Raw genomic sequence first — 12747 nt, 5'->3', positions numbered from 1 at the left:
TAAAAAGAATCTTTAACATTCATATTTAAACATTTTTACTTTGGCTACTGTATTTTAAAACAAATATGCTTCCCTCTTTTAAAATATGGTAGAAGAATTACACATAAAAACAATCTTAACATTCATATTTAAACATTTTGACTTTGGCTACCATATTTTAAAACAAATATGCTTCCCTCTTTTAAAATATGCTAGCCAAATGCAAAATATTAAAAAACAGCTACCATATTTTAAAAGAAGGGAACATGTTTCTACAACATTTCCATCCAGAAGGTTAAAAAACAACCCCAGCCCAATACATTTTACGGTTGGTATTTAAGTAAAATGCACAAAGGCGTAGTGTCCAACCTTAGAGTCAGGAAAACCTGGATTCAAGTCTATGACACATACTTACTGTGTAACCCTGGGCAAGTTACTTAGCCTCTGAGTCCCTCAAGATGCATCTCTTAGACTATAGACTTGCTTATCTGTGTCAGTGAATGGAGTCTTTCCACACCAAAGAAATCCTCCCTCACTTCCCACCCCCCAAAGAAAAGTAAAAAATGTAAACTTAGTCTTTTATTTAGCTTGGAAATTTACTAGGTTCAACAGTATCACTTCCCCAAAGTACTAGATATAAATGAAACCTTTTTATGATTAACTAAGGAAAAAATTACTTTTCTTTAATGTGATGACCGATATTTGTCATTCCTTTTATATCTCATTTCTGTAGAAAAAAATAGTTTTCTTCATTTTCATTTAATATGTTTTATGACAGAGACAACTGAAAGCCGATGCTAAAAGAGCTATTGGGAAGCTTCAGCTGCGGGCTCTGAAACTTGGAGACAAGGTACTTAGAATGTTTTGAATTGCTATTGTTGTTTAAAACACCAACATTGAGATGCTGAAACAAGTTATATTTTTTTCTGGGTTAAGTCACTTGCCCAGGGTCACACAGCTAGTAAGTATCTGAGGTCAAATTTGAACTCAGGTCCTCCTGACTCTAGGGCCAGTGCTCTATCCACTAGGGTGCCACCTAGCTGCCCCTTACCAGTTACATTTTCTACCAAAGCATGCTAGACATTGTCCATAGTGTTTTCTGAGAGGCCACCTAAAGTACTAGATAGAAGGCAGCTAGCCTTAAGTTAGGAAAACCTAGGTTTGAGGCCTGCCTTTTGTATGTACTAATTGTATGACCATGGGAAAATCACTTAACCTCTCAGTGCTTATGGCTGCTCTCTGAGTCATGGGTCTTTATTGGTAGAGGGAATTTCTATTTCAAGAGTTCCCTCCACCCATGAAATCACATCTATGAACTACAAAACAAAAGGATTTCCTTGATCTCCTTGATGTCTAAGTCGTCAAACTTGGATGACAACTTTTTTAGGAGATAGAAAAGCTAGTCATAAGCTAGTACTAATTAACAAAAAAAGGTCCCCATTAGAAATTTGGGTAGAATTTCTATAAAAGGATATTTTGTGTATTACAACTAATACTAAACAACCAAGGGAAGTTTTAAAATCAGTGCCAAATGTTGCTGTAGTTGTTACCTTGTTGGTTGGCCAAATGGTCATGTCTTTTGAAAATTTACTGGTCTGTATGTATAATGGGTATCGTTTTTCTTGCCTTCTCAATAGGTGTGGGAAGGGGTGGAAGGAGGGAAAGAATTTAGAACTGAGATTAAAAGTGAAAAAGGAAAAGGAAAAAAGAAGAAAATTTACTGGTCTAGTTGGAACTTGTAAATTGGGTAGTCCCTTGGTGATACTTTCTTCTATTGTGTTTCCCATTCCCAGAAGAAGTTGCATCTGCTATACAGGTTATAGTCTGATTTTACCATATAATTTGATGGATTTTTAGTAATCTAGTAATAAATATCAGAAAACTTGAGAACATAATGAAAATTTATTTGAAGAAATAAAAGGTCCAAATTTTTAAGGAAGAAAAATGGGGAAAAGTAGGAATGAAGAGGGTTTGGCACTACCCGACTGATTAAAAAATCCAAATGCAGAGCAGTGGATGGGATAGACAAACAAGATGCAGAAGCTGTCAAGCACAGTAATCCAATGTCCAGTAAACCAAAGAATATAAGTAAATATATTTAATTGGGAAAGGACTCCCAGGAAATCTGGAGAGCAGTTTATCCAAAAACGAGGTCCAGTCAGCATCTCACATCATATACCTCAAAACATTCTAACTAGATGTGTGACCTAAGCATCAAAGGTCACATCATAAAAATATTAAAATATAACTTTCAAAACTATGGTTAAGGAGAAATTATTAGCCAAGCAAGGGATATATAGGTCATCATAAAAAAAATAGACAATTTGTATTCCATACCCAAAAAAGCTGGTGCAAAACCAAAATCATTCCATCTATTGAGTAAACATCTTTGCATCAAACCTCTGATAAAAATCCACTATGAAGATATATAGGAAATTGATGCAAATATATAAGGCTACCATCAATTCCCCAATAGTCTTTAAAGGAGATAAACAGTTTATAGCAGAAGAAATACAAACTACCAGCCACCATATAAAAAAGTGCTACAAATCACTAGTGATAAGAAAAACAATAGAAAATAATTTGGAACTGTGATAAAGAAGTGACTAAATTGTTCATATACTACTGGGTCCTACACCCAAAGGAGTTCAAAAATAGAGGGAAAGGTACAGTTAGGAAGCACAGTGAACAGAGCAGTAGCCCTGTAGTCAGGAGGACCTGAGTTCAAATCTGGCCTCAGACACATACTTGCTATGTGACTCTGGCCAAGTCACTTAACCCCAATTGCCTTCAAAAAAAACAAGCAAAACCAGAGGGAAAGGCCCCATTATATACATACATATACATATATATAAACAAACACAAAACAAAGTGGGTATTCATCATTTGGGGAATGAATTAACAAACTGGCATTTGTGTTGTAAGAAATGACAAATATGAAGAATTCAAAGAAACTTGGGAAGGTTTGTTTGAATCAATGCAAAGTAAAGTAAGCAAACCCCAGAGAACAATGGACACAGTAACCATAATAATAGAGAGAAAAACAACAGAGACATCAGAATTCAGATGGATGTTATCACTGACCCATGTTGACCCCAAGGACCGATGATGAAACAGCCTTCTCCTTTCTGATTGGAGAAGGGGGAGACTCCAAGGACATACATGGCCACTGTTTCATTTTTTTTGTTTGTTTGGGTTTTGGGGGAGGAGCGGATTTAGGAAATGATAGTGATGATTTTTAAAAGAAATTTTTTCTTTTTTTTTCTTTTTTTTTAATTTTTGCTTTTTGGAAGGGGGAAGGCAGGGCAATTGGGGTTAAGTGACTTGCCCAAGGTCACAAGGCTAGTAAGTGTTAAGTGTCTGAGGCCAGATTTGAACTCAGGTTCTCCTGACTCCAGGGCCAGTGCTCTATGCATTGTGCCACCTAGCCACCCCAAGAAATTTTTCTTTAAAGGATAATGAGTATCTATACAATTCTTCTAGGAAACTGGACCTGATGGAGACAGCTGTGCCGTGTGCATTGAAATATTTAGACCAAATGACATTGTGCGCATATTAACATGCAAGTAAGTTTGATTTTCTTTTGTATCCTGGATAATGATTCTTGGACTGTACATATACTCAAAGAGGGGAGGGAGGGGAAGGTACTTATATGTACACACCACCAGAACAGCACTCTAGTTAACAAAAATTAGAATCAAAGTGAGTGCCCATCGGTTGGAGAATTACTAGGGAAAAACCAAGCAAACTCATAGTATAAGAATGGAATGGAATATTTTTATGCAGTAAGAATGGGCAAATATGAGAAATTCCAATTCATGAGATGAGGTTGGGTGAGCCAATGCATAGTGAACTAAGCAGAATTATAACAATATACACAATGACTACAGTAATGTACATGAAAAGATCACTAAAGCAAAGCTGAACTCCAAAGAATCAAAAGGTCAGTAAAAGCTTCGCGGAGAATCAGAAGTTCACTGCCTTATGGCAGAGAGACAGGGGACTAAGGCAGAATGGTGAATATATAGCAAGTGTGGTAGGGCTTATTTGTGTTACTTTGTTACAAGGCAGGGTTCAGCCTGGAGGAAGGTGTTTGGTATTTACTCACCCACCCAAATGTCTGTGATATAAAGAAAAAGGGCATCAATAAAAGATGTTTTTAAAATAAAACACAACAAATGGATAAAAAAAAGGATAGTTGGAATTGGGGGGAAAGCTATTTTATCAAGGTTTCCAAGAAATAAAAAGATTAAAAACATTGTGTTTCTCTATTATTCTTTAAATGTAAATATTTTAAGTTATTTAATACTATTATATTCATCTTATCACTTTTATGTTGTTTCATTCACCTAAGACTACTGTGTTTGACAAAAGTGGAAATCAGTCTCTCCTCCATTTACAATTCTGTCATTTTTTAAATATTCCTTTAACCCAGGGGTTCTTAACCTTTTTTGAATCCTGGACCCTTTGGCAACCTAAGGAAAGCCCATGGGTCCCTTATCAAAATGATAACTTTAAATTTAAAAGCAAACTAAATATATTGAAATATTATTTTATGTATGTGTGTATACATACATATGTATATACATATTTGTAAATAGTATTTTATTTTTCCAATTACATGTAAAGATGGTTTTCAACATTCATTTTTTATAAGATTTTGAGTTTTGGAACTCAAAAATTTGGTGTCTTAAATTTGGAAAAAAAATTGAATTTTCTCCCTCCTACAGACAGCAAGCAATCTAATATAGATTTTACATGTTCAATCATGTTCAGCATAGTTCTACATTAGTCATGTTGTGAAAGAAGAAACAGAACAAAAGGGGAAAACTACAAAAAAAAGCAAAAAAAGTGAAAATAGTATGTTTCAGGGGGGCTAGGTGGCACAGTGAATAGAGCACCAGCCTTAGAGTCAGGAGGACCCGAGTTCAAATCCAGCCTCAGACACTTAACACAAAAAACTAGCTGTGTGACTTTGGGCAAGTCATTTAACCCCAATTGCCCTACCTCCCCTCCAAAAAACAAAAACAAAACAAAAATAGCATGTTTCATTTTGCATTCATACTCCTTAGTTCTTTCTCTGGGTATGGACAACATTTTACATCACGAGTTTTTTGGAATTGTCTTGGATCACAAAATATAGGGTTTTTTTTTAAAGTTCACAGACTCCAAGTTAAGAACCCTTGATTTAGCCTAATTCCTACCTGGGAAAATATACTAACATACAGATAAAAAATTCTAAGCACAAAAGTCAGTATAAGAATAATAGCATTTATATAGCATTCTAAGATTTGCTAAGCACTTTACAAGTGTTCTCTTATTTGATCCTCACGACAGCCCTGTGAGATAGATGCTATTACTATCCCCATTTTACAGATGAGAAAACTTAAGTAGACAGGTGAAAGTGACTTGATCAGGCTCACGCAACCAGTAAGTGTCAGAGGCAGGATTTGGACTGAAATCTTTCTACTCAAGACCTAGTACTCTGTCCACTATGGTACCATCTAATCACTTCCTTTTTTTTTGCTTTTTGGAAGGGGGAATGTAGGGCAGTTGGGGTTAAGTGACTTGCCCAAGGTCACACAGCTAGTAAATGTTAAGTGTCTGAGGCCCGATTTGAACTCAGGTCCTCCTAACTCCAGAGCTGGTGCTCTATTCACTGCCGCCTAGCCACCCCCCACCTAATCACTTCTATAAATGTTAGTTTTTATTATTCACATAATATACACTGCACTGACTTTTCATTATCAAGGAAGACCCTGATTTACATTTCTTGACAACTTTGAGGACAGTTTATTTTAGCTTGCTTTTATAATCACGTTCCATCCATCTTCAACTGTGTCCAGTTGCCAAAAAACATAGGTGCTTAAGAATTTCATTATCCTAGAGGTCTGGTAATGCTGTACTTTACAACTAGGGAATGTTGGGCCTAGTTGCCTCATACAAAGTAGCCTTTTTTGCTTAGTTGTGAGTGAACAGCTTCTTTTGAAGCTACAGGATAGAGATTTTTTGTATGCAGAATTCAGAGAAAATTTCCCAAGTTTACTTGGACTCCTCTGTAGATAATAATGCAATGACAGATTGCATTATTGCATTTAGAGAATGCTTTATAAAAGGAGAAAATGGGGGTGGCTAGGTGGCACAGTGAATAGAGCACTGGCTTTGGAGTCAGGAGGACCTGATTTCAAATTCGGCCTCAGATACTTGACACAATTACTAGCCGCGTGACTTTGGGCAAGTCACTTAACCCCAATTGCCCTCCAAAAAGCAAAAAAACAATTAATTAATTAATAAAAGGAGAAAATGGCAGGCAGGGAGCACACACCAAAGAAAATGATAATGAAAGCTACTTTGGATTTTTAGTGATAGATTGAGGCAAAGTGCTTTGGAGTTTGGGCAAATGACAGTTGAATGATGAAATATTTCTTTTTATCATGTAGCCATCTTTTCCACAAGACCTGTATTGACCCTTGGCTCTTGGAACACCGGACTTGCCCCATGTGCAAATGCGATATCCTCAAAGCTTTGGGGGTTGAGGTAAATAAATCTTACATTTTGCATGCCAAGGAAGTGAAGGTTTTTGCAATAAGTGTACTTAGGCTGCAAAGAAAACACTATCTTTATTCTTCACCTGTCTTGGGTATTAGACTCAGACTATTTATCTTTGAGCAAATGTAAAAATCTTGAAAGCATGAAGAAAAAGATCCCTGCTGACTTGTTCTCCCCTCTCCTTAAGGGAACATGTGGTTCTCTCATAATGTGTAGCATTTTCCTGGTGACCTGAGAGGGTGGTGGCAGCCACATATGGTAGAGACCCAGCTTTCAAAAAGATCTGAGACAAGGTTCCAACTATTTCTCTCTCACTAGCCGGCCTGGCTAATTTACCGTACCTTCTGCAGACCCAATTTTCTGGCTGATTAGAGTGTGTTTAGAAGTATATCATTTGAAGAATAAAGAAAAGATAATGATGATCATTTGTACACAGCTACATGAAGTCTGAATTTTCTTTTTCAATGTTTGCATGCTCTCTGAAGGCTGATGTTGAAGCGGGAACTGTGTCGTTCCAAACCGCTGGATCTAACCCTAACATCAATGGATCACCAGAATCTTATTCCCCTCGTGAGGAGGATAGCCACAGCGAGACAGCCTCTTCCGGGTATGCTTCGGTCCAAGGTGCAGACGAGCCACCCCTGGAGGAGCGTGCTCAGTCCCAGAGCAAGTATTAATTCGGGTTCCTTCTCAAGCATCAGAGAGCCCCCAGAGCGACTCACTCTTTACTGCATACGCGGCCCACTAACCCCTGCTTTATGGGCACATGCCATAATTTTTTTTTTATTAGAGAGTGAGCCTAATGTAAAACACCCACTCCTACCCACCTCTACACACACACACACACACACACACACACACACACACACACACCCCAATATAGAAATATATTAAATTAATTGAAGACAATTGAAAGATCAGTATTTCCAACATCACAGCAAAAGCTTAGGCTTATTTCCATGGTGATAAACTAGGCTTTCATAGCACTCTCTCCCTCATTTGGACCTTCATAACAAAGCTGGAGAGACAAGGATTATTATCTCCTTTTTTGAGATGAGCCAGTAGAGGTCCAGGGAAGCTAAGTGACTTGCTCTAGGTCCGACAGTTCCTCGGTGGCAGTCTCAAACCCTGGGCTTTTGACTCTCAAGTGAAATGCCAAAGGAATTATTATGAGGTTCCTGTATATAAGAAGACCTGTCCTCCTTTGTGTTTAAATGTTGGTTTACAGGTCATTAACTGCATGCAAGAGAAACTTCAATGGTAATTTACAAACATTTATGAAGTATCTGTTATGTGCCAGGCTCTGTACTAGGTGCTGGGGATGTAATTCCAATGTATATAACAGTTCTCAAGAGCTTATGCCCTAATAGGGAGGCAGGATGGCATGTTCTAATGTGCTGGGCCTCAAACAACATGGCCCTTCCCAAGGTCTGTACTAAAAGCCCGGGAAAACCTACTGGAGCTTGGGCTCTGTTGGCAGAGCCTTCAAGAGGCCAGGCCAACCTCTGCAACACAACAATGCATGGTGTAGGCCTTTACTGAAAGCCTGGAATTATTCCAGTGAACCTGGTTGTATCTTGGAATTCTGAGACAGAATAACTAATAGACAACAAAAGTCGTCAAGTCATCAGCTTTCCCTTGATATAAATCTTTAGTGCCCCTATGACCTATTGGTGGTTTCTTCTGAGTGCCATGTAGAAATTGGGTTTGACTCTATTGATGTTTTCTTGGAAGACCTCATTGGAAATACTGCCATGGGACAGAGAGCACTTCTACTTCATCCAACTCTGTCCCAGCCCTAGGAAAGCTTTGCTGATTGTTCTGGAGAATTCTAATAAAAACAAGTGGCTTCTGCCCACCAAAGTAAATTGCATACCCCCAAGGATTGTTTGACTTCCCAACTTGGGGGCATGGAAGGCATAAAAGTGAGGACACAGGGAAACAAAAATGGGAAAGGCTGGGCAATTCCATTGATTGATATTTTATAAGCTCAAAATACTATTTAATCAATATATTCTTAAAAATACTTTTTCCCTGAAACTCTGGGACAGGGTGGGACTGTCTGGGATGTGATTTCATTGGCGTATGAATGTATGATGAGGTAACTCCTTTTACCAATGCAGGTTGGCCCCCTTCCTGCAATTTACAGTCTTAGAGAGTTTCCAGGGCACTGAGTCCTTAAATGACTTGTCCAGAGTCACTTGAACCCATGTTCCCTGGGCTCTGAGGTTGGATCTCTCTCTATTATGCCATGCTGCCTCTTACTGAAACTCTAACTGAGATTTATTTACAGCTTGTGGTAATGAATTGCTTTGACACCACTACCTTCATCACTGTTATTTAATTTTGACTGTGTCCTATAGCGAAGACCAGATTTTCATTCAGGAGATACATATAGATAGGAGAGGATTGGGGAGGGGGGTGAATGTTTGGTGCAGATCTGATGTAAACAATTGCTATGACCTGTAGTTCTGAATCTCCGGGTTGGGTGCCTTGTACATAAACTATGCCTGTCATGGTCATTCAGTTTGTAAAATTTGGTTTCCATATCCTCTTGGTCTCTTGGATGGTCATTCAACAAGTATTTGCCCTGTTGTGAGCCATAGTACTTGGCCTCTTGAGAGAATACAAAAAAAAAATGGCACAGCACCTGACTTTGGGAGGTTACAGTCTAGGTGGAAAAGCATTCACAAAATAAGAGAATAACAAAAACAAAAAAAGTGTGTGGTGATATATAAATCATAGGCATGACTACTGAGAGGAGATATAGAAAAGAAGAAGGAAGCAAGGCATAGTGTGATGTGCCCTCTTTGGGGGACAGCAGATATACTGCTTTTACTCTACCATCTTGGCTCTGCCCTCAATAAATGATCAAACAGTAGATTTCAAGGAGAGCTAGATAGGATCCTATGGCTTTCAACTTTTCCAGGCAGCCCAGGAGCAATGGGTCACTCTCAAGAATGCAATTCTGAAAATAGAAAGAAGTGGCTCCAACAAGGAGTTAGTTCTAGAGGAAACTGTCTAATGAGACCTATCTGAATGCACAGGGAACTCCTTAGCTAAATTTGGAGTTTGAGAAGGCCGTAGACAGCATATGGAAGTAAGGGCACATACAGAAGATGAATGTTAAAGCCTGGTGCCTGTAAGAACTGTGTCACAAGTAGTCAAGTTCAGAATGAGCTCGACTGGGAAGAAATGTTAAGAGGACAATGAGGAGACTTTAAAGTCCTCAGAAAAAAAGGGGTAGAATCAACAATCCTGGGTTAGGATCACTGCTAAGCGGGGAGATAATGGCAGAATGATGGCAGAGAGAAACCAAAACTGCCCAAATCTGATTTTACTTCTATTTTTTTCTGCCAAGAACACAAAGACTGGAAGTGACAGAACAAGATGGTGCATACCGAGTTAAAAACGAGATAGTGATAGAATACCCAATTGACACCTGATAAGTTAGAGTCACAAGACCCAAATAAATGACACCAGATTATTGATTTGAACTTGGAAGGGACCTTAGAGATCATCTAGGCCAGCACTTCTTAAACTGTGGGTCATGACCTGAGCAGTCGTGACCCACAATTTAAGAAGCGTTGAAGCAGTCACAGTGGAAAAAGTTTACAAAGCCATGATTTAAGCCAACTCCCTCAATTTAGAGATGAGGACACTGAAGCCAAGAGATATGTAGTGACATGTCCAAGGACACATGGGTGGCAGGGGTATGAATCCAGCACATTCCAGAGTACTGAAAGAACTGGTTGATGTGATCTGTCGTCTGAGGTCCTGGGTTCAGTGATCTTTGAAAGAGCATGGAGAGCCAAACAGGTACCATAGGACTGGAAAACAAATGCCTCAATCTCCAGAAGAAAGGTAAGAGTCCAGGGAGGTTGACTTTGGTTACTGACAAAATTCTAGAACATGTTGTTTAAGGAATGGATTTTGAATGTCTAGAAAAGGAAATGGTGGTCACTGAGAGCCAAGATGGCTTCATCCAGAACAGGTCTTGCAAAACTAACCATATTTCCTTTTTAACAGGGTTACTATAAGACTGGAAAGTCAGTGGAATGCTATGGACCAGGGGTTTCTTAACTTTTTTGGGTCCTAGACCCCTTTAACAGCCTAGTAAACCTATGGACCCGTTTTTTAGAATCAAATTTTAAAATCCATAGAATAAAATACAAAGGTTTGCAAAGAAAACCAATTATACTGAAATAGTCATCAAAATATAGTTGGGGGGTTTTTTTGGTCTTTTTTGGAGAGGGAAGGCAGGGCAATTGGAGTTAAGTGACTTGCCTAAGGTCGCACAACTAGTAAGTGTTAAGTGTCTGAGGTCGCATTTGAACCCAGGTCCTCCTGACTCCAGGGCCGATGCTCTATTCACTGCCCCACCTAGCTGCCCCTCAAAATATAGTTTTTTAAAAGCCAGGAATTCATTAATTTAGGAACCCCTGCTATCAACTTACTTTACCTAGATTTTAGCAAACTTTCTCATTATGTTCCATGAACACACTGGAAAAAGTGTAGAAGAAAAGTTCTATACTCTATACTTTAGCCAATGTCTGTCAGAGACAGTATATGTATGTGTATGTGTGTGTGTATGTATATATATATATATATATATATATATATATATATCTGTCTGCTTGTAGAGAGGTCCCTGTTTGGCAAATTTCCCCTTGTAGTTGGAATTCCCTCTGATCCAAGCAGTGGCCACTTACCATTTAGAGTAGTCATGAATGAAAATACAAAATTATACCATAACATAAGTACATAGTTTATTCTAGGGTTTTGGTCCTCTGACCAATTATTTTAACCACTCCCTCTAATTATTTCCCCTCCAATCTGGTCAAAGGTGTACAAAATGATACCTCTCTTAGTTGGAATAAACCAGAAGACATTCCCAGTCTTAGAGGGGCCACAAGACAAACAAGATTAGCTTCAGGGAATTATGATCCTCCCCAGAAATTGAGGAAGTCTTATATTTAAGGAAGACTAATTGGGTCTTTGAGGTGAGTCCAGAGACCCAGGGCACTATCATCCTATTTTTAAAAAATATTTTATAACTCACCTGAAGCCTTAGTGGTGTATGCTTCCACAAGATAGAGATGGGAATTTAGAACTGGTTGGGTAGCTAGATCCAAAAGAGTAGTCATCACTGATGTGGTGTGGACTTGGAGTTGAGTTCTTGAATGGCGTGCCCCAGGGATGTGGGCTCAACCCTGAGCTCTTCAGCATTTTGTTTTGTTTTGTTTTTTTATCAGTGACTTAGATAAAAGGTTAGATCCAAGTCAGAATCCAAAAAGATCTTGGCAGGAAATTGAATAAAATAAAATTTCTTTAACTTGGATTTAAAGGACAAAACAATTTTAGGAGCACAGTATGCAGCTAGCAAAATGATGTTTCTTAAGCACAAATCTGACTAGGTCACACCCTTACCCTGTGAATTCCCATGGCAATCTCAGTTGCCAGGGACATAAAACACTTAAGTTGTCCATTTTGTTTTATAAAAAGCCCTTTGCCTTAATCCACTTTTCTGCCTTCCTGCCCTCTCCGATCTAGCCAAATTAGCCTTCTCTCTGTTCCTCACTTCAGACATTGTCTCCCATGTCCATGCCTTTGCGATGACCATTAGCCATGCTTGGAATACACAACCTCCTCACTGCTGCCTTGTAGAATCCTCCTAGGCTTTCAAGTCATACACCACTCTCTACCTGAAGCTTTTCCTGATCCTTCCCAACTTCTGTGACTCACCCTTCTCTAAATCCCATGTATTTTTTTTCATATATTCATTCTGTTTATTCTTACATATGTGTATGTATGTGTGTGTTGTTTACCCTTCTAGAATGGAAACTCCAAAAGGAGCAGGGATTGTTTCATTTTTTTAATGTGTATCTCCAGCGCTTAACACAGTGTCTAGCACATAGTAGACCCTTAATAAATGTTTGTTGATTGATTGAGCCGAGGTTGAGGAAAGCATGGCTATATAGCCATTCCTCTGAGAAAGATCTGGGGGTTTAATGGTCTGAATCAACAGGCCAAATGTAATCATAGAATGCAGGAAGAGGGACCTGATTCAGGATGAGGGGAGGTAATTAATAGTCCCACTGTCCTATGACCTGATCAGAACACATCTAGAGCATTGGGTTTAGTTCAAGCCATAACATTTTGAGAAGGTCATTGAGAAAGTGGAGTGTCTAGATGGGAAAACAAGGATGGTGAAGGGCC

General features: G+C 38.7%; 2 protein-coding genes across 4 annotated transcripts in view; one reads left to right on the top strand and one right to left on the bottom strand.

Annotated features, from left to right (window-relative positions):
* Positions 1-12747, bottom strand: part of LOC138171013 (NTF2-related export protein 2-like) — a 296615-nt gene that overhangs the window by 182483 nt on the left and 101385 nt on the right. The gene's annotated exons all lie outside the window — the stretch shown is intronic.
* Positions 1-12747, top strand: part of RNF128 (ring finger protein 128) — a 126908-nt gene that overhangs the window by 109802 nt on the left and 4359 nt on the right. Inside the window, exons 3-6 of one of the 3 annotated variants that reach the window (XM_069100468.1) lie at positions 758-829; positions 3463-3545; positions 6420-6516; positions 7014-7194. In XM_069100468.1, the coding sequence (XP_068956569.1) occupies positions 758-829; positions 3463-3545; positions 6420-6516; positions 7014-7194 (433 nt within the window). Of the gene's footprint in view, positions 1-757; positions 830-3462; positions 3546-6419; positions 6517-7013; positions 7199-12747 lie in introns of all 3 variants that reach the window. The other 2 variants (XM_069100469.1, XM_069100470.1) reach the window with 2 other exon arrangements.

The sequence above is a fragment of the Petaurus breviceps genome, unplaced genomic scaffold (genome assembly GCF_028583685.1).
Source record: "Petaurus breviceps papuanus isolate PSGF00001 unplaced genomic scaffold, PetGlider_PUasm1.0 400, whole genome shotgun sequence".
Classification (NCBI taxonomy): domain Eukaryota; kingdom Metazoa; phylum Chordata; class Mammalia; order Diprotodontia; family Petauridae; genus Petaurus; species Petaurus breviceps.
This window is presented reverse-complemented; position numbering and strand designations above follow the sequence as displayed.